This window comes from Vespula pensylvanica, chromosome 1 (assembly GCF_014466175.1).
Source record: "Vespula pensylvanica isolate Volc-1 chromosome 1, ASM1446617v1, whole genome shotgun sequence".
Taxonomy (NCBI): domain Eukaryota; kingdom Metazoa; phylum Arthropoda; class Insecta; order Hymenoptera; family Vespidae; genus Vespula; species Vespula pensylvanica.
In genome coordinates this window covers 6,185,555-6,208,663 of record NC_057685.1, presented here as the reverse complement: position 1 = coordinate 6,208,663, position 23,109 = coordinate 6,185,555, and the positions used below count along the sequence as shown (strand labels likewise).

The 23,109-nt window shown below is 33.2% G+C and overlaps 2 protein-coding genes across 4 annotated transcripts; both read left to right on the top strand.

Annotated features, from left to right (window-relative positions):
- The first annotated feature begins 120 nt into the window (after positions 1 to 120).
- LOC122633995 (probable C-mannosyltransferase DPY19L1) lies at positions 121 to 6,497 on the top strand. 2 transcript variants are annotated; one of them, XM_043822528.1, is made up of 10 exons: positions 121 to 221; positions 1,526 to 1,654; positions 1,751 to 1,863; positions 1,968 to 2,105; positions 2,178 to 2,246; positions 2,319 to 2,672; positions 2,756 to 3,578; positions 3,672 to 3,834; positions 3,952 to 4,080; positions 4,157 to 6,497. In XM_043822528.1, the coding sequence occupies exons 2-10, from the start codon at positions 1,564 to 1,566 to the stop codon at positions 4,374 to 4,376; spliced, it is 2,100 nt and encodes a 699-aa protein (XP_043678463.1). In that variant the 5' UTR covers positions 121 to 221; positions 1,526 to 1,563; the 3' UTR covers positions 4,377 to 6,497. The 2 variants fall into 2 exon arrangements, with proteins under 2 accessions (XP_043678463.1, XP_043678474.1); XM_043822539.1 differs by lacking the exon at positions 121 to 221 and having other exon boundaries at positions 1,450 to 1,654.
- Positions 6,498 to 6,623: 126 nt separating this feature from the next.
- LOC122633986 lies at positions 6,624 to 23,076 on the top strand. Of its 2 annotated transcripts, none has more exons than XM_043822507.1 (8): positions 6,624 to 6,763; positions 13,093 to 13,317; positions 13,445 to 14,022; positions 18,026 to 18,206; positions 19,084 to 19,218; positions 20,070 to 20,583; positions 21,472 to 21,730; positions 22,050 to 23,076. In XM_043822507.1, exons 2-8 carry the CDS (start codon positions 13,095 to 13,097, stop codon positions 22,410 to 22,412), a joined length of 2,253 nt encoding a protein of 750 aa, XP_043678442.1. In that variant the 5' UTR covers positions 6,624 to 6,763; positions 13,093 to 13,094; the 3' UTR covers positions 22,413 to 23,076. The 2 variants fall into 2 exon arrangements, with proteins under 2 accessions (XP_043678442.1, XP_043678451.1); XM_043822516.1 differs by lacking the exon at positions 6,624 to 6,763 and adding an exon at positions 7,894 to 8,058.
- The last annotated feature ends 33 nt before the right edge of the window (positions 23,077 to 23,109 follow it).

Genomic DNA, 23,109 nt, shown 5'->3' with positions numbered 1-23,109 from the left:
TAAATAAGCGTGAAATAATGAAAAATGTTTGTTGTTCAAAGAGACAATTATGAACGAAAACACATCTGGTATATTTATTCACAGAGAGTTAGAATAAACTTGACAATTGTTATAGTTGGTTACGTTCTCATTTTTGTTTACATAATTGGCGCACGACGATAGTCAAGTCAGTCTTCTCCTGTACCTCGACTTGTAAACACAGCAGCTTTCCTTCTATCTAGGTACGTTTTTATAATTAATACTTTTAATTATTATTTTACATTTATTTAGAAAATATTACATTTGTTTAAACATTGCATAACTATTAACGTATCTTGAATGTAAAATAATTTTAATTTCATATTTATAAGTAAATGTAAATTATAAACTGAGAGAGAGAGAGAGAGAGAGAGAGAGAGAAAGAGAGAGAGAGAGAGAGAGAAAGAGAAAGAGAGAGAGAGAGAGAGAGAGAGAGAGAAAGAGAGAGAGAGAGAGAGAGATTAATTCCATCTCGTATTACATACGATCTTTTTATACATTTCTTAATTTTTAAAATATTCGCCATTTTGATAGCAGATATCAAATTCAATCAAAATTACGTAACATGTAACTTGACTTTTGATATAAATTTTAGGTCAATTCATTTAACCGTTTTTAAATGCTAATATGAACACACGCACACATATTTAGTTTTTAATATGACGATAATAAATATTTTTCATATATAATAAATATAATAATATAATAATTTATATTCAATAATTGGTTATGTATTTTTTATATAATGAATATTTAATTAAGATTGTTGAATATTTTTAATAATTCCGGAGATAATCGTACGTTACATTTATCGTGGAAGGAAAATAAAAAATATATATAAGTTTATGAGATATGCATAATAATTAAAGAAAAACATTTTTAATATTCATCACAAGTGTCAATGTAATCAGTATATATATATATATATATACACACACACACACATATATCAATCAAACGTATATACATAATAATCAATCAGCTAGCATATTGTTGCAAAAAAATTCTCATTTGATAACAAGAACATATGATAGTAGAGAAGTTCTTTAAATAAAGCGCGCGAACAGTATCTTTCAAGCTATCGTACTATATAGATAGAAATAATAGGATTTAATAAAGAATGCATTGTATTTCTGTTCATAATAAACATACGCATATATTCTCTTTTTCATTATTAATAGATAGAAAATATATTGTATTAACCTAAACGTGTTATACGAATATTTTACGTGATCACGTTCGATCGTCCGAATATTTTCGAATCCTTAAATACGATTGGATGTAATTTTGGATAAAATTCGAGTAAGGTGAATGCTTGGAAAGTATAAAAAAAAAAAAAAGAAGAAGAAAATCAATGATTATATTTATGCGTTTAATTTATAAATAAATTCTTCGTAAGTTCGTTGATCACGTACGACAAATGGCTGGTTAAAATATATGAACAAAAAAAAAAAAAAGAAAGAAAAAAGAAACAACGAAGGACTATTTAGACGAACCTGTTTTGTAGGCGAGGCCACATGGCAAATCATATCGTCTATGTAAAAGATGGCGGCGACGAATGATAGTAAGTCAAAGAGCGGCAGGAAACTAACGAAAGAAAGTATAGATTTTTATCATCTTGCTGTGCATTTCTTAAGTAAGAAGTTTTCTTTATAAAACTCTGTGAAAGTGGAAGTATTCTATAATTGATTATGTATCTCTAAAATTACATTGATTTTCGTTACCGTAACAGGTATTGGTTTTGGGTTTCTACACCGGTGGCATGTATCAACGCTTTTTGAAAATGATCGACACTTTTCTCATTTGTCGGAGATGGAGAGAGAAATGTCGTTTAAGACTGAAATGGTTAGTTAGATAGTCTTTTATTTACAAGTGCTTATGGCGAAAAGAAATATGAATGGTTTTAGAAACGTTACAAATGTTATTGGGATGTATTATATATGTTATAGGGAATGTATTATTCCTACTATAAAACCATCGTAGAAGCTGAAACGTTTGCCGATGGTGTGAATAAGCTTGGCAAGGATAATATATCGGAGTATGGAAATGTTATAAACGCGTACAGGAAATACAACCTCTTACCCGAGGTAAATGTTTTATCAAACAGCGACGTATCTTTACTTAATTAGTTAAAAATTATCAGATCATTTTGTATGTAGATTACAGCCAGTTATCTCTATCATAGTGTTAGAAATCTTGGATTAATACCACAAGGAGAATGTTGGGAAGTAAGTTTACGAATGTATTTGTTAGAATTGTTTTTCCTTTGAAAAGAATAACTATAAAGCAGTTTCTTTTAGACAGAGAGAGGACATGGTTTATCATCGGTGACAAGTTGTATAGGCTTAGATGTACCTGTATATTTTTATCTCGAGATGGTTTGGATTACTACTATATATACGGCAGCTATACTTTTTAAGTACTCGACATACATGAGCAATTCAGTTTTTGGTGGTTTTATCACTATGCTCTTATTCTTTTACAATCATAATGAGTGTACTCGTGTTCAGTGGACTCCACCACTAAGAGAAACCTTTGCATATCCAATGTTACTCTTCCAAATGTATTCGGTGACTAAGATAATTGAAAAGTACGCTACAGAAGATATACAAAAAATAAAACGTTGGAGAATACTTACAGATGGATTATACATGGTAAATATATATGTACATGTATATATTTAAATATTTTATTCTACTAAATTAAACTTAAATATAATAATTATATTTTGTTACAGAATATGCTTTTGGGAACTGTGAGCAGTTTGTGTAGTTGGCAACTTTCACATTTTATCTTGACTACTCAAATACTAGCCCTTCTTATCCTCAAATGGGTTGAAATTATACCTAAAAATCTATTCTTATCATTATCTAGAATGTATACCATTTCGAGCATTTTATCGATGATTATAATAGATGGCACATTCTTACTTCATTCTTTATTCTCATGTATTTTAATCGGTAGTAATTTCGCAGAAGCTATTGTCCGTAAACTTTCCCGTTTCTTGAACGGCAGGAAAGAAGTTATTCTTGAGATAATCATTACTATATTTCTTACGAAATGCTTGAAATCATACATTTTCAGCATTGAAGACGATGCACACGTTTACAATATTTTAAGATCAAAATTAACAGGCTATAAAGATTTTCATACAATGCTTTATACATGTTCTCCAGAGTTTGATTTCTTACAATATAAAACTTATGAAGCAATCATCAAGACTCTACTTTTGCCAATTGCTATACTCTCAGGGATATTAGCACTTTATTATTGGTATAGAGAATATGAGAACGAAGGATATCCTTATTGTATAGAAGCAAACGTATGTTACAATGGTCTGCAAACTGGAGCTTTCATTATTATGGCTGGGTTCATCATGAGATTAAAACTTTTCATGACGCCACATCTTTGCATAATAGCAGGATTAGTGTGTAATAAAAGATATTCTGAAAAACTTGGATTAAGAAGTAAAGCAATGAGGGGTGCCGTACTTATTTTGTTAATAGCTGGTATGTCATATCACGGTATGGAAAGATTGCAGGAAGAACGAGGATTAATAGGTAATTTTATTATACTTGTATATTAAACAAATATATTTTTCTCAAATATTTATTAAATCTAAAATTACATTATATGTATTTTGTAATCTACAGGTGAATATAGTGATATCGAACAGGAAGAATTATTCGAATGGATAAAAGAGAATACTCCCAAAAACGCTGTATTTGCTGGTAAAATGTCACTGATGGCTAACTTGATGTTATCAACCGGAAGACCCATAGTAAACAATCCTTATTACGAAAGTGCGGAAATGCGGTTAGTTTGTTATTTATTGTTATTTATTTTCGACGAAACATATTTAGATTTGTACGAATCGTAATAACATTATTACTTTATTTTTTTTTTTTTTTTTTTTTTTTTTTTCCTTTTAAGAAATCGAACTATGAGAGTCTACGAAATCTTTAGTAGAAAGGACGCAGCTTCGGTATACGTTACGTTAAGAAACATGCATGTTGGTTATGTCGTATTAGAAGAGCCATTATGTCTTGGATATGCAAATGTGTAAGTATCGTTAAAACTTCTGTCTTTAATTAATATATCAATTAAATGTCTATTTGAAAATTTATATTATTTTTAGGCCACAAGGTTGTCAAATGATTGATTTATGGGATATGGTTGATAGTGGAAAAGCGAAAACAAAGGGAAAACTACCTCTGTGTCCATTATTATTCGAAGGGAACGCTTATCCTTTTAGACGAGCTTTTATGAATAATCATTACGTAGTCTTACAATTAGTTTATTCGCATTATTTCGAGTACAATCCAAAGACTTCCATGCCGCTCCAGTATCAATTTTGAATACTGTGTTCGATGAGATGACTGATAAGCGATTAAATGATAGATAGGGATTCTTCGTAATATAATAATATCTTATATAGGCCTATTTTTCTGAAGAAAAAAGAAAGGAAACAAAAGTAAAGAAAGAAAAAGAGTTATATAAATGAGTATATTATATGAATCTATCTCTATATATATATATATATATATGTATATATAAATATATACATATATATATACACACACATACACACATATATGTACATATATTTTTTGTTGACACTAATTTGCGGAGAAAAGAATCGAAGAATTGTTATTTGAAAGAGGTGGACTTCTTTTGCATCCGCATAAGATCATCCTAACAAAATTTCCTTTAAATCGAGTTAGGAAACAAATTTATTTGATAGACGATAATTCGTTTGTTGAAATTCAAGATCTACATAGATAAACGAAATTATCGCTAACGGTTATGGCTTCCGATTGATCGTGGAGACTATTAAAGAGCATTTTTATAAAGAAAAAGAAGAAAAAAAAAAAGAAACACTAATAAAAAAGAAAAAGAAAATAAACGAAGGTTTAGATCGAGCTAGACGTTTTTTAAATTTGCCAAAAGAAAAGAAAGAAAAAAAAAAAAGAAGGGAGGAATTTTAAAGATTCAATCTTGTTTAATTCTAGATTTTAAATGTATCATAGAGAAACTTATATTGTAGTTTCATTAAAGATTATGTGTGTAAATAATATAACGTAAATATTCTTTTTTTCTTTTCTTTTTCTTCTTCTTATTTTCATATTTGCTTCTCTATTTATTTTTATTTTATTTTCTTCTTTGTAAATTCCACACGTTGAGTTGAAAAAGGAGCACGAGAAAATACGGATAATAAATAGGTATATAGGGCTGCTGTGACCGATCATCGAAGTATTTTTATCGAAGTGTTAACGAAGAGTAATTAACGATTGGCTGAATGAACAAAGAAGAAGTAGGGAAACAAAAAATAGAAAAAAGAAAAATAAGAGGCAGCGAGCGAGCGCGAACGATCGCATCGGTGAGGACCGACCTTGAACGATCAAAGCATGTGGGATTTGATGTATGAGATTAACGAAGGTTTAAAAAAAGAAAGGAAAAACATACACATGTACACACATGTGTACGCAGAAGGGAAACAAAAAAGGGATAAGAGGAGATGGAAAGAGAAGAAAGGAAAGAAGATAGGAAGAGGGACCACCAAGGGAAAGATCGAAGTATCGTGACGCAAAGATAGCTCCGTTATGACCGACACGGCATAGCACCTTCACTTTGGAGTGCAACAGATAGTATAGCGGAGAGTCGGAACGTTTGCTATACTATGTTGTGCCGCTGACCCAAATGAATCCTACCGACAGTCAGTCCCGGTCCGGGCTTCTTCGCGGTGATATTGCTCCCGCGCTCTTACTCTGACAGATTTAAAAGAAAAGAAAAAAAACAAAAGATAATATAACAATAGCAACAACAACAACAACAACAACAACAATAACAACAACGACGACGACGACGACGACGACGACTCGTAGCAAAAGCAACGTGTCTTCGCGTCGATGACAAAATAGAGAAGAGAGAAAGGATTTTTCGTACGTCGTTCATTTTTAATCTTTGGACAGCAGACACGCACACACAAATACCATCGTTCTCGCGTCGTTACATGAAAAATTACTTCCCATATTGTCGCTAAATTCCTAGCACGTGGAAAGTGCTTTCGCGTGTAATGGTTTAAAAGGATCGTGAAAAAGTGAAGAATCATTCTCGCAGTTTATACATCAGATTAAAGAGACCTTTTTGGAATGTTCAGAAATTCAATGGAGAGGAAATTATCGAGACGTTCGTAAATCCTGATTGGACGTTTGATCGTAGTTTTGATTAAAAGGGCGGGAAAAGGAGAGGGGAAATTTTAAATTTGAACGGGAAAGGAAAAGACGGAAGAAAAGGTGGAAGTGAAGGAGGAGGAGGAGGAGGAGGAGGTGGAGGAGGATCACGAAAAAATACGATTTATCTCGTAACACGTGTAGGTATGCTAAATCGGTACTGCTGACTGTCGCGAGGAACGAGGGTACGGTCGATCTGAAAATACGCATTGGCAGGGTGCTTGTGAAAGAGAAAGAGAAAAAGAAGAAAAAATAAAAAAATACAACGGGACGAAAGAAAAAGACGAGAGGAAGAAGAAAGGAGGCGTTTGCAGGATGTAACAGATTCGCTGGATCAACTTTGACGAGAAAGAAAAGAAAAGAAAAGGGAAAAAAACGAAGAAACCAAGAAAATTACAACGTTGTTCGAAGATTTCTTACGAAGTACCTGTAATATTATCAACGAAGAAGCAATGCGGTTGCATTCCACGGTGTTTCTTGTTCTACGATAATCATTGAAAGCAGAATTGCAAGTGAGTATTTCAACGATAATTTAAACGCGAAGGGCTTATTAAACGGCAAAACGAGGGCGAGAAAATTTCATTTCCTGCGTTCACGCTCGAGAAAAACGTGAGAGACGAGGGAGGTGGGACCTCAAGGACGCGTCTTCCACTCGACCTTGTCTCCGATTTACGAACGAGAGAGCCCATTAATTCGCTCAACATCGACGAGCAAGACTCGATGAAGAGCGCAAACTTATTATATGCGTAATAGCTCTCTTCCCTCGTTAGATTATTATTTTCATTTTCTTTTATCATCGATGATCTTTATTTTCTCTCTCTCTCTCTCTCTCTCTCTCTCTCTCTCTCTCTCTCTCGCTCTCGCTCTTTTGTATTCTTAAATAATCATTCTTTTAATCGGAGTTGATTATAAAGTATATCGTTGCAATAACGTTGGACTTATTGTCCAACGAAATATCATTCGACTCGGAAACCCTTGGAAGTCGTGCAAGCAAAACTCGTTCCAGGTTGGCCTCGAAAGTGACCGCGGGACAACATAAAGAGAGAGAGAGAGAGAGAGAGAGAGAGAGAGAGAGAGAGAGAGAGAGAGAGAGAGAGAGAGAGATAGAGATAGAGAGAGAAAGAGAGAAAAAGAGACGGGTCGTTGCCGTGTTAGGAATTTGGCACGACGCATTCTTCGAGTCCAGGGCCTTGCAAAAAGTGACGATGCAAAGAAAATGCGAAGGAAGCCTTACCGGCTTGTCCTGAATCTTCAGTCGATAGAAGAGAGAGAGAGAGAGAGAGAGAGAGAGAGAGAGAGAGAAGTAGAATCAGTTGATTAACGAAGTCTGTCTACTTAGTACTTACTTACGTTGTTTAATACGATTATCGATTCGAGTATACTCGCATGCGGAAACTAATCTTTCCAATTTTCTACGTATACATGGATGGATACGTGGATACCTACATACATACGTAAATACTTTTGAGAGTATCATGAGAGTGTCTGTTACTTTCTCGAGCCACGTATTTCTAACCTACTTTTGCGAATCGTAACCCCCCGTTCGCCCGTTCATCCCTCCCTTCTCTCTCTCTCTCTCTCTCTCTCTCTCTCCCGCCCCTCTAAGAGAACGCGATGGTTACTATCGTACGAGATACTCGTGCCAAGTCTTCTTTTATCACGACGGATGATGCGGATCGTTAAATTCGGTGCAGTGCCCCTACGAAATCGTGGAAAGCCGAAATTTCATCGCAGTTCGCCCGTAGCACTCGACTTATTCGGGGACATCTCTGAAAAACTAACTTTCAAATTATTTCTTAACTTATTGGTACACCCTTTTGTTAGTTGTAATATATCTACATATATATGTATATGGATATATATATGTATATATAAATACATATACACATATATACACTAATACGATGAAGTATTAAATAGATTTAATCGGTTGAACACATTAATTAAACGAACCACGTCCAAACGGACGAGGACGTTTCTCGTGGGAACATAAAAAAGTGATTTTCGCATCAACGAGATTTCTTCCTACTCTACGATAACCACATCTTTTCTCGTGAAAACGGATAATCCTTTTAAATCAGTGATTACTCGAGAAGGCTGCATTTATTATGTTAAGTCCGTTGCACGATCGATCATTATAGTAATTACCTTGGGTGTACTCGTACACTGTGATAATATATATAACGGGGAGATACATGAGAAAGCGAGAGAGGGAGAGAAAAACAGAGAGAGAGAGAGAGAGAGAGAGAGAGAGAGAGAGAGAGAGAGAGAGAGAAAGAAAAAGAAAGATGAAGACACACGCATACACATACATATAATAATAATAAGAGATCCAACGTCGCCATGTTTCATCAGGAAACGAGTGTAATATAATTTCAAGGTGGAGGCCGTTATTCGAGCCTTACCGGTTAGATTTTCTTTTTCTTCTTTTTTTTTTCGTTTTTGTTTTTTAAGCTCTTAGAAGCTAGAAACAGTCGCCACGAATCTGTAAAACGAGAAATAGAGAAAGGCATCAAATCGACGAGCTAAAGAGTAAGATAGAGAGATAGAAATAGAGAGAAGTCCAAGCCGGAGTTTCACATGACCGAGTTAGAACATCCAGTTTTACTGGGACAATGGTTATGACACGGGAGATCGCTTTCACGCCGTTCTACGTGACTCCTCGCGATGCATCGCGAAGTTACTCCTGAGCTCGCGCTAATTCGCCAGAGGTCATAATCATAAACGTAATTTTCGTCCCTCGTTGTAATACAATTCCGGACATTGCCGTTTCGATGACGATCTCGTATGTATCTATGTATTTATGTATGTACGTGTTCAAGATAGCAAATGAGATCATTTGAAGATACGAGAAAAGAACGTAAATAAAAAACAATCGTGTTAAATACTCCGACGTTTTATTTCCTCTTTTTAATCAATGACTTTGCGATCGTTTAATGAAATTAAGTCCATCGTAAAGAGTTTCCTGAATTGAAAATATATCTATCTTTACGTGCTTTGAAAGTATAACATAACTTTCTTTAGAATAATTATTATGGTGAATATATAATATATTGTATCGTTTGAACGTTTAATCTCCTTTCTCTTTTTGCATGTCTAGTTATAATATTAAGCAATTTGTTTATTCGGTAGAAAGTTTCTTGATTTTGAAATGTCTGTCCGTACTTTTTAAATACGTACATACATATATACATATCGCTTATGTATCTTTAATGGACGGACAAAACGTTGTATAGTATATGTCAGATTTATTAGATTTAGATAGAAACACTTATAATGTTAAGGAAATAATTATCGATCGAGTGTTAAACGATTGTTTAAACGTTTTAACGAGTTCCAATAGTTTTTTGATTTTAAAAACTTATAGAATTTTTCTCACGTACATACACATTACATATATACTCTCTTTCATACAATTTTTATTTCACGAAATTGTTTCTTTTTTTTTTTTCATCGTAAAACATGTTATTACGTCAAGGTAATATCCATCGATCGAGTACAAAACAATTATTTAGATAATTCAACGCTCTCTAATTTTCTTTTTCAATTCTCAGAATTCATAAAATTTTTCTGACCTATTTTCTTACATACATACCATATTAACATAAATACCTATCACTTATATATTTTCTTTTCCATACAATTTGTCTTTCATAAAATTAATTATATTGTTTCTATAAAAAATATTGTTTTATATGAAAGAAAAACATCCATCAATCATTAGAAAATTTGTGTTTTTTTATTCTCGAAATTCATTAAATACTTTTCACTCATATAATATTATTCTAAATAACGTTCGGTTAGTTCCTCCTTCTTCTTTTATTCTCGAAGAACGACATTGTGTTAGAAATCTGCCATTCGAATCTTTTTCTCAAAGAAATTCTACTCGTTTAAAGATATTTCTTTTCTCTTTCTCTCTCTCTCTCTCTCTCTCTCTCTCTCTCTCTCTCTCTCTCTCTCTCTCTCTCCGTTTCTTCCTTCCGACCTTGGTAGCTCTACGGCACCTATCGGCATTCCAACCTAATCGAACGACACGCCTCCCATAACGATGGACCGACTCGCATACCGATGAGCCTTTTACGAACTCACACCTACACGAAACTCTCTTTATGTTCGACTGACCTATAGGAGAGAGGCACGAACGTTAGAAGGGGAAGGAGGATGATACGATGACTTCGACCGGATTTTCTAATACATTGAACTAAACCCAACGTTTAGATATCATTTCGAAGACGAAAGAAATTTAAGTTGCAAAGCTTCGTTCTATATATTTCGTTGGAAAATTTCCTTCAAATAATTATGATCGTAAAAACATATTATTAGAATTTTACAAAATTTATTATATAGCTCATTATTACATATATAGCTAAGAACGTTTAAAGTGCAATTTCAGCGAAAGTTCAGCGAAGTTTCGTGCGATAGATATACGTCTTTGTTTTTTTCTATAATCAAAATTACCTAATTTTGATTGCAGAAAACTTAAAGATTAATCTAATATTACACGACTCGAAATATGTTATATAAAGTAGGAATAATATATTCTCCATTCGGAATTAAATATTTAACGATTGATAAAAAAGTTTAATTCCGACAACGTTTTATATAAACGAAGTACAACACGTTTTTTTTTTCTTTTTTATTCAAAATTAAGTATTTAACGATTATTAACAAATTATAATTCTCACAACATGTCATAATACATATGAATAAGATGCGACACGTTTTTCATTAATCTCTTTTTATATATATTCAAAATTATATATTTAACAATCATTGAAAAATAATATTACTCAAGACACGTTATATACAAAGTAATTATTCCCGTAAGATTTACATTCTTACGATCGTACGTTTCCATCGAAATAAATAAACATCCTCGATACATACATATAATTCATAAAATCGTAAAAACATGGGGAAGATTATAGGTAGTAAACATAAACATAACGGATCAGTGGTGTTCGAGACACGGAGTGAGGATCACGTTCCATCTTTGATTCCTATTTCTTCTTCCGGAAATTAAATCTCTCAACGTGAATTCGTCGATATTCCTTAACGTATTTTCAATGATATATTTCTAATAAGAATCGTGCGATCCTCCGATATTAATATTCTCAATCAACGATGTTATCTTACAAAGAAAAGTGAACCCTTTCTTCTGTACCTTCAAACTACAATATTCATATAGGTTTCGCATAACAATTATTACGAACGATTTCACTTGGATTTAGATTTGTGCCACGAAATTGAAAAGCGTGCTGCGTGTAACACAGTTAAATTTTCTTGCCACGGATGGTAGATATCGAAAGAGAGAAAGAGATATCGGAAACTGGAATGTTTTATGTGCATGAACAAGCTGGATAAACGCGTTGCGCAACATTTGTACCACGATTATTGCTCACATCGAAGAACTTCGATAGACATCAGAAACTTGTTACAATAATCACACGATCGAAATACTACTACTACTACTACTACTACTATCACTGCTACTGTTACTATTAATAATAATAATAATAATAATAATAATAATAATAATAATAATAATAATAATAACAATAATAATAACAGCAACAACACAACACAATGGTAATACGACTTTCGAATACATTATCTTGTCGATCGTTTCGATTGAAAAACGTGAGTGTTCTTTAAGTCTTTTTTTTCTTTTTTTTTTTTTTTTTTTTTTCTTTTATTTCTTTACGTTAATGTAGAAAATTTAAAAAGAAAAAAAGAGAAAAAAATTATATATTGTCGTATCGCGACATTAAAAATTTTTCTTAACTCTTTTTCTATTTTTGTCGTTGATACGTCGTTCCTCTTAGTCGGAATTCGTTGGAAAATAGTTCGAGTCGGCTTTGGCAATAAATTAGACCGCAACTCTGTACGGAATAGAAAGTTGCAGCACCGTTGCACTACGAGAAGATATGAACTGGAGTGAGTGAGAGAGAGAGAGAGAGAGAGAGAGAGAGAGAGAGAGAGAGAGCGAGGAGGGTGACTGGATATATATATGTGTAGAAAAAACATACAAAAAAAAAAGAAAAGGACAATCTCGCGTGAAAGATCGGCGAATATCCCCCTCTCTAACCTTCGTCTTCTTCCGTCGGGATTTAACGCGTTTCACGGAGAAATGAAAAGATTCCGTGCTTCCTTGTTTCCACTTTAATGCGAGTTTTCACTTATAACAAGGAGACTTCCGATCATATTATTAATCTCATCTGACTCTCTTCCTCCTACGTTGTAAAAAAAAAAAAAAAAAAAAAAAAAACATGTACTTATATACGTAAATACGTGTATGTTGTTTGTAAATCTGTGTTGTGTATATACATACACGCGATAATTATGAAAGCTTTCATCGAGATGAAGACGTCGAGTAGGAAAGATAAGGATCACTCTCACTAGAAATCATTCTCTCTTTTTGGAAATGTAAAAGGAATCCCTTAGATTTAATATTGTATCAGACGAAACTCGGACTGAGTCGTTGGACTCAGTTAGTCTTATATTAACGAATACGTGCGATTATTCGTAACAAGAAAGAAAGAAAGAAAAAAAGAGATCATTTTACAATTTTCATTCATCGATTCGACTTATCTATCAAAATTTCGATCTGCGTTAATTAAAAATTAACGGTTAAATTTTGTGATTTAACGATAATTCATTTCGTACATCGTAAGATCTCGAAATTAATACGTACCGCATACATACGCGTGGTTTGTTCTCGAAAAGAAAACAGTTATTGATCAAATCTCGCATACTTGTTTACGCTTCTAAATCACCGAAATTTATATTTATGTTTCGACTTTCTTCTTTTCCTTCTTAACTATCGTTTCATTTATTTCAGAAATGCGAAGCGAGGTGAGCGAATGGCTGGCAACGTGCGTGGGTTCGCCGATATGTATCCTTCTGCTTTCTTGGTCCTTACTGATCTATCAAAATCAGCCATCCTCGACAAAGAGAAGGATAGACGTACTCACTGTGGCAATTCTTGCGGAAAGTCTCGTAAATCAGCTGGGATTATTGTTTTACGCTGTCCTTACCTTAATTCGGCCAGCCAATCATTTCGGAGGCAAGTTCTTTTTTTCTTCTTTTTTTTTTTTCTCATAATAATTTTCAATTATATCCTATATAATAGCAAATAACGAGGAAAGGAGAAGAATGCAAAACGATAAGAGATAATATTTAAACATTTTCAGAACTATGTTCAACGTTAGTTTGGATCTTGAATTCGTCGAACATTCTCCAGGAGTTGACCTTGACGTCTATCGCCATTTTTGCAGCAATAGGGAGCAGGGATGAAGGCTTCAACATGACAAAAAATCATTTGAAGTATCACCTAGTCAGTTTAAGCGTGATAAGCGCTTGCGTAGGTATAACAGGTGTTCTCAACTTCGAGCCAGACGTTTGCGTGTTTCTACCCCAAGAAATTTCTATGAAGTATGGAATATTCGTCAACTCTCTCAGATGTTTGCTCTTATTCGCCTCGTTAGTCGGTCTAACGATCGCCATATTTAAAAGTCTATGCCGTACGCCAAAAGCAGAATTGTTAAAGTCCGTCTCGGATTTGTCCGAGACCAGTTCGAAAAATTCATCGGGAGCGTTTGAGTGTCATCCTCATCAATGGGATCCTTCGAGCGGATCGTGTACGAGTGGTTCGACCAATAGCAGAGCGTGCCTACGTAAGAAAAAAATTCACGTCGATGAAACTGGCGAAAGATCGACCATTTACAGCATCCTATTTGTATGTTACATCTTCGAACATCTACCAGTTCTGGTGAGTCGAATCGAATTTAATTAAATTTCTAATGATCCCTTATATCGAAAATAATAAGATTATAATTTGCTTATTCATCGTTACACGTTAATGACTTACTACTTTGATTCGACGGAACGATTGCAATTAGTGAAATCGGATAACACAACTTCTGTAAGAGGTCGATGATTATTATTAGTCCCGATTGCGTTAACGGAGTTTGAAATAGTTGAAAAAAAAGAAAGATGGAGACAGAGAAGAAAAAGAGAGAAAGAATGAGAGAAAAAAAGAACGACGAGCGTTGCATAATCATTGTAATTTGTGCACACGATCAAATCTATCATCTACTTTCCATTAACGCGTAAGGAGAGTTTACAAAACGAGTGTACTTTTTTGTTTTTAACCTTCTTTAGATTAATTATTATACTTTCGAATCTATTTTAACGAGTAGAGGGCGACGTAATTATTACCAAAGTGTTGTTACCATTTTAAAGAGAAAGCATAAGAGATTCGCTAAACGTTTCGTATTTGAAAACATTCTTTATAGATATTGATATATTTTTCTTTTTCTTTTTTTTTTTTCACGAAAGATACATTTTATCTTTCTTTTTATTTTTATTTCTTTCTTTATTCTTTTCAATTTTCTTTTTTTCTTTCTTATCCGATTCACTTTATTACTCGTAAAACCATCAATGTCTCTATCGATAGAGGAGGATGTTTCGAGATCGGCTATGAAATTACACGCGGCACGTCGTGCGTAACCACGTTGTATAATTTACATTAGTCAGTCTACTCTTCACTCTACTTTTTCGGATTACCGGAACGGTGCATCCAATAGAACAAAGTAGTTTTCATTCCCCTCGAATACTTGCTCGTCTATATAGCAATCTCTATTGCAACGTTATACAAATAGATCTAATATCTTACTGTCTAAGAACTAACGTAATAAACATTTTATTTTTAAAACTAATTGATTTCTTTTCTTTCTTTTTTTTTCTTTTCTTTTTTTTTTTTCTAAACCGAAGAAAGGTTACATAGTATGATACATTAATTATCAAATTAATTGATTCAACTAAATTAACATAATTCTACAAAACATAATCATACAATTAGTTTCAAAGAGTGAGTAACTTTTAATACAACTTCTTAACGAATATCAAATAAATAAAGATCTATTTAGCTGAGCTGTAAAACAAAGTATGAAAGATAGTTACAATTGGATAGTCGATTTACAGGTGACTATGTGTATCGTCGTTAACGCATAACGAGCATAGGATATTCGTGCGACTGAACTCAAACCGGAAGTGAGTCCGGTCGAGCCTCGATGATATCCGGAAATGCATATTTTTTTTCTCTCTTATTTATTTTTTTTCTTCTTCTTTTTTTTTTTTTTATCGCTTACAGGAAGCCCATTTGGAAACGAGAAAGTCCGCCCTCTTCTTCCACCTTCGAAAGGGGGATCTCGCTCGTGCGCGTGCTCGCTGCAATTTGTCGACGAAATTCGAAAGTGCGAACTTAATACGGACGATGACCTTAATGTCGATCTCGATTAAGATTCGTGTAACGTCAGCTCGTCACCAAAATCGTCGGTGTACGAGAGAAACTCTTCTCTTATCTTCTATTCACTTTCTTAACACCTTAACGGCTCTCCTCCCACTTGTTGTTATTGACCTTTCTCATTAATATTTATGCTAGGCAGTGTTACACGCATGACGCATACTCTGTTTACATCTCGTAGAAAATCAATTCTCGCGGCAATTAGGTTGTCGTAACAGAGACCGACATTGTTTTCTTTTTCCGTGTACGATAACTCGAGTGATCGTTTGATAATCTTTTTTTTTCTCTCTCTCTCTCTCTCTCTTTTATATTGTTTATATTTTTCAATGATGTAAAAATATTTTTGTTTACGCCTAAAACGAAATTTATTTTTAAATAGAAATGTGTGTGTGTGTGTGTGTTGTATGTTACATGTTATATATCACATTTATACACATATACACACACATACATACATACATCTATTCAAGATAGATATTTAAAAGAATATAATCAAAAATTAAAAATACTTATTCTTCGTAGTGTAAACGTTACGCCTATGTGCGTTAGGAATTGCACATACGCGTGTTTCAATCGTACCATTCCCTAATTAAGGCCGTAGTTTCGATTTCATAGCACGGACCAGACCAACTATTACTCACGTAACCATCGGCCCGACACCGGTGCGCGAAACAACCTTCTAAACGCCCGATACGGAGAAATTTTCTTCGACGTGATCATAATGCTGCGCGAACCTTTCCGTTTCGTTCGAGTTACCAAGCGACCAAATTTTGCAATAATTCGATATAGCATGTGTCAAGATGACGATGTACATATAATACAGTTTTTACGAGAAAAGCTATCGATAGAAAACAAAAAGAGCAAAAGCAAAAGAAATGTTAATTGTTAATTGGACTGAGTTATTCAAAAATCTAGCAATCTTAAAACAACAACAAAAATTAATTAAACGTAGTACGGATCTTATAATTTCGTGATTTTTATCTTGCAAAAAATTGTCAATCCATAGAATAGCTTTTAGATTATACAATTATGAAAAAAACTTATACAATATTTATTTGATCAGTATTTTTAATAATTAATGGTAAGTACTTTGTAAAATAACTCATCAGTATGTCTGAATATTTTGATCAATATTTATACTAAAGTATAATATAAATGGTATAAATAATTAAGTTTCAGGAATATGTCTGAGTTCATTATAAATACTAATCATATATTTAAAATATCTATTTATTTAAAATATCGATTAACAATGTTTAAAAATACTGATCCTATTAATACCAGCCTTATTAAAACTATCAAGTTATAGTTCCATTCTAAGCTTCCTTTTTATTTACTTTGCAAATAACTATCAAAACAAATTATTCCGATTGAAATGGCTTCTTCAAATTTTTTTTTTAATGAAACAGGATATTGAAGAAAAAAGATTATTAATAGACAAATAATCTTGGAATTATTTAACTCGATATCAGATCATTAAGGATTGATAGCCTTTTAATTAACTTTGTCCAATCTTAACAGATTTTAATTCGTATAATAGAATAGAGATCGATATAGATCCATTAAAAGAAGAACTTTGAGGAGAACAGAACGCATACGTGTATTGGATTACAGGAAGATCGTTTTTCTTCTTCGATCTTGTTTGACAGATCGAAAGAATTCGACTAAGAAACGAGAAAATATCAAAGAGCAAGAAGATCGAGAGCAACGATTCTGTAAGAAGAGATCGGAGAGATCGTCGAAGTTAAAGAATTTTCACTGTAGTCATTCATCGACGTGAGTTAAGATGCGCAAAATTGCGTGTTACCCGCGAGCGTGTACTTTTGAAAGCGCGACCAACGTGTTTTCACCGTGAATTCCTTCCCCCATCTACCTGTCTCCCTTCTTTTATACCATTACGATCAAAATCGAGCGACTAAAATCGAAAGTTTACGCGTTCGTATAAATACTTACTTACGTAGACATATTTATACGATTTTCATGAAAGAAAATTATTATACCAATGATGAAAAACGATTAAACCTCGTTGCATATTGGTGCATAGGGTGTAAACAAAAAATTGCACGTCGATGCATTTACCTTATAGATACACAAACGGACACACAAATTAACACAATTAACAGTACGTTTAATTAGCCAAGGCGATCGTTTCAATGCTTACGAATTCCGCTCGGTGAAAGTCGAGCAGACTTCTATCAACTTGAAGATCGTTCTTATTTTTTTTTTTTCTTCTTTCTCTCTCTCTCTCTCTCTCTCTCTCTCTCTCTTTTTTTTTCTTTTCAGATAAAATCTCATCAAAGAGAATTTATTAAAGAAAAAGAATCTTTGATCTTCGTAATTTCAAGATTGCTTATATACTCTAATCGGTAGGAATAATTAGAACGAATAAACGTTTTCCTCTTCCTGATAATTTCATATTTTTATAGCCGTTAAGTATAGTACATGTAGACTGTTTATTATGTTTCAGATCGTTTCCATCAAACCGAGTCTACTGAGGAATTTTTGTACCACTCAGAATTTAGCGATGTGGTTACCGCTCGTTAAGGATACTCTTTTACCTGTTTTCTTGGCAATCTTTGATAAAATGTTCTGTCGTTACGTCGCCAAAGTTTACACGAAGCAAGATCATGCGAGAAGACTCTCACACGGTATGTCCTTTTTTATGGTAGTAAAAAATTAAGTGTATCGCTATTTATTATGCAAATATACACCGTACGTAGCAATTTCAAATTATTGCCTGCTAAATTTGTAACTCTAGATATATCATTTTCTTTTTGTGCTTGTAATATATGTGTCTGTAAATTTCTGCCTGACAGTTATATTTATATACAATATATATAGAAAGAGAGAGACTGAGAGAGGAACATATAACTTATATTATATTATAATACATTATACTAATTAAAGTAAACTATATATAAGTATTACAGTACGTTATTACTAAATATATTATAGTATACAAAATATAATCTATAATTAAGAAGCATACATTTTTAAAATATAAACGAATCGTAATATCTTTTCTGATTAAAAAATTAAATTAAATTAAAAAGTTATTATAAATGTATGAGTACGTGATTCGAAAATTACAGTTATAAGGGGTTTAATATTGGCCATACATTTTTGAAAATTTATTGTTAGTTTTTAAGGAAACGATAGATTGCTATATTCTAATGAAATTTTCTAGTAAAATTTATATTGATTTTATTACATAGAGAGAAAATATAAGATTATCGTTTCCTTCGCTATGTGAGTTTCGTAACGCGTTCCAACGACAACAGACAGTTTCCATCCTTTTCTTTAAAAACATGTTAAGCTCGAGCTCGCGTGGGAAAGGCGCGTAACTCTTATCCTCGCTGTAATACACGTTGTGCATGTGAAAACGCTATTCCTTTGACTTCTCCTCCCTTCTTTCGATCTCTCTTTGCTGAGTGATCCTTGAAAGAACAAGAAAAAAAAAAAAAAAAAGAAAAAGAAAAGAAAAAAATACGAAAAATATTAATCGAAAATATCATCTCCTTTTAGGCGGCGTCGACGGCAAGTTTCGACATTTCGAACAAGACGCGGAATACAAATTACAATTGAACTTAAATCATGGTTTGAAATTTCCCTTGACCAACGGAAGTCTTTATGGGAGATTGCACAATCATCAAAATAGAGGTGAGCATATATCCACACAGAGGATAAAATCTTTAAATCGAAACGTTCGAATGTTGTCGTTTATTATTATTATTGTTTTTTTTTTTTTTTTTTTTTCTTTAGCAAAAATGGAAAAAAAATTTAATAAAAGTAATTTTATCAAAATTAGTATCTGTATATTCTATTTAAAAAGTATTCTTTTATATATTCATAAACAATTTGATTAATTGATCAGTATAAAATTATTTGTAATATCATTTAACGTTATAATCATTAATAAGTATTTTAATAGAATTTAAAGATGATTCGAAAGATTCGAATACAATGAAAATACATAAATATATACATATACATTTACATACATTAATATGAAAATTAACTATCAAAGGATTACGAACGTTTTATATTCCAGCCTTGAAAGTCATTCCTCGTATGCATGCGCAATAACAAGCGATATATGAGGTCTCCTTTAAACACGGTTAAAAAGAAAAGTTCACTCGCTATTAATATTTCGCGTGACTTATCGAAACGTGAAAAGCCGAACACGTCGATGGTAACGTTAGAAAGTTTTCCCGTGTAAAACGCGGAGATTTTTTTTCTCTCTTTTTTTTTTTTTTTTTTTTTACTTTTTTCTCTCTCTTTTTTTTTCCATTAGTTGTAAGTAGTACTAAACATATCGCGGATTATAGGTCACATTGGCGTAGAAAAGTGAATCCATTTTGATTTGAGGTCGATAAAAAATGCTTTCACGTTTCTCACGTGCCAAGTGACGTGTGAGGGATTATACGTTGGTATTATTAAAAAAGGGAGAAAATAAGTAGGGCAGATATATTTTCTAAATTCTCGTGTTTCTCTCGTTGAATTTTTTCCAGGTAAAACAGGGACGATAACGATGGGTATACAACATTATCCAAGATCTCAATCTGTCAACGAGGATAGTAACTATGCTTCGCTACCTGCGGAATTATCATCGTTCACGAGTTCGACCTTCGAACCTCGCCAAGAAGTAAGACACAACGAATCACCAAAAAAGAATCCGATCGACGATCGAACCGATCGATCCTTTAGGATCAATGAGAATTTTAACGAATTAGCTGGAAATCGTAGAAAGATTGGTAGTACCGATGTTTTTGGTCAGAACATGGAAAATTTGGTACAACTCGAGGATACAAATTCGAAACGAAAATTTGCGAGAAGTTTGGACGAAATATGCGAGGAACCACAACGAAGACACGCTCGAAGCGTTTTAGGATTAGACAGTTTGGTAATTGCATTGGATAACGGTATAAGAGAACAACAACAACAGCAACAACAACAACAACAACAACAGCAACAACAACAAACGAGGAATGCTCTAAGAAGAAATCAAAGTTTCGATCATGCGAGGTATTAGTTTATTTAAATTCGTACAAATGAGTCGATGATTACGAAAGTTATATAAAAGTCATTTGTCAAGATATTATTAAGATTTTTTTAATTGGTTACGTAAAAGGATTATTTTTCTCGAGAATAACTATACTTACTGTTTTTGCTTGTAATTATAAAAAAAAAAAAAATAATTTCTATATAGTTTAAATGAAAATGTCAAAAGATACATACGTATCTCAGAATGAAAAACATGTGACTTGAATTTAGATCGCTTTCATAATCGCCAGTTTTAAATATCGTTACTCGAATTTCTTTAAGTTCTATTAATTTGATATATTGGAAAGGTTCGTTCGATTGCTTTCACCTTCGACACGGTGCCATTTTCGATGACTTATATCATTGATTTCGATCCGATATTGCTGTCTTTCGATATATACATAGAAACGTTCGAAATGTCGAACTGAGTCGATCTGATTTTCGCCTGGTAGATTGAACGCTGTACTATACGTAATCGTATCTAATATTCGTAGTCTCGTAGAAAAAGCAGGCTCACTGATTATGGAAGTTTAACAAAAAAAAAATATATATATATATATACGAGTGAAAGCAAAGTAAGTAATTCGAATCGTGACTATCCTCAGTTTATTTCTCTTTACGTTTGCACGGTGGTAGCAAGTAGAATAGTTGTTCAATTTCTCGATTATCAAAAGTTAATGGAATCTGCTTTCACCTGACGTTTATGTTCCACTTACTTTTCATCTTTCCTTGTTACGCTAATAACTTCAAACCGGATTAATAGAAATAAATAAGGAAAAAAGAAAAAAAAAAAAAAAAGAAAAGAAAAAGAAAAGAGAGAGAACAGAAAAAAAATAATACAAGAAAAATACAACCGATCATTTTTCTCAGATATCATCGACCGGTACTCGATACAAGGACCTACGATTTAAAAAAGGATGAACACAGAAGAGAACAACAAAGTATTCATCAACGACAAAGTAGTCAAGTACTTGGAGATGGTTACGAGACGTCTGATGACGAAAGCTGCGATTTAGAAAACGGAGACTTCGACACTATGAGCTCCTGCAGGAGCAGGAGTAGGAGTTGTTGCTCCGTTACAACGGTTGCTAACGATGACTTCGAGTACTTTCAACGTAAGGGAACCAAGGTAATTCTTTTAACGATCTCGGCATTCGTTTCCAGCTACATAATCTTTGTCTATTATCACAATTTTATCTTCTTTCATAAATGCACATACACAGACATACATAGAAATAGAGATAGATAGACGTTGAAATTAACGTTTATAGATTTTCCTTGTTGCTCGGAAAGAAGACAATATTTGGGATTCTGAGCAACGAAGAAAATTCTTTACGCTGCGTGCATAGGAAAGTAGAATCCCGCGTTTAAAATCGCCTGCGCTTGGCTACCTTTCATTCGGTATGTCTTACGTAATCAGGTAATCGTGAGAACGTCCTGTATTACAGGTGGAGCTGTTGCCCTCGAAGCGAAGCAGTGAGGTAAAGGTCAGCATGCGATCTTTCACGCCGAGGATCATAGAGAACGATACTATTGATCGGGACGATAAAAGAATCGGCAAAATGATCGACACCAAACCAAGTATACAATCGTATCATTTGAAGAAGAGAATTGGACCAGGTTTCTCCATGAACGATCTTGATAAATTAACCACCGTTGAGAGGAAATTTCCAAACTTGTCGATGGAGAGCCTGAAGAGTATCCTGAAGAATTCGGATGTTAGTTATTTGGATAATGGTGATATCTGTAGGCACGATATCGGTGGCTCAGCTCCAGACTTTAAAAAGATCTTTGTCACAGAATTTATCTGATCGTAATATTAATCTTTTGTTTTGATAAACGTCCTAACGTCACGTAATAATTCAATCGATATTTCTTCGTTCGGAATTTCGTGCCGAGTTGATATAATATCTCGTACGAGTTTCTTTTCTTTAGTCTTCCTTTTCTTTTTTTCTTTCTTTCTTAGTTTCTACGAACGCGAAATAGATGAAATCTTTTGAATATAATATTGTAGATCTATGATCTTGTTAAAAAACAAAAGTTCATGTTCGATTTAATCGTTCATTCATCGTGACTAATAGGATTTGTTATCTATACTGTTGAGAATGATTCTCTCGATGGCAAAAAGCCAACACGCATATACATATACAAACGTGTACGTATGCAAGAACTTTGTTCATACATTATATTCACGTATCACGTAAATACATACGTGCGCTATGTAAAAATGTTGTAAAATATATTTGAGTCTATTTTATTGACTTCGCGTCACGAATTATAGGTCGACGTTGAAGTCCGATAATATCGCATCGAGTTCATTTTGTATATAGCTTGTACATTTTTATTATTAATATTTAACGTGATAAATATGTGAAACGTGCTTATAAAAAGCACGTTAGTGTTCATTCGATTACATCGTCGAGCGATAATATGTTTTTGTAATATAGTTGCGAATAAAATTTCTCTTACTTGGGACTTAATACGATTCTATTTTACACGAGAGCGAAA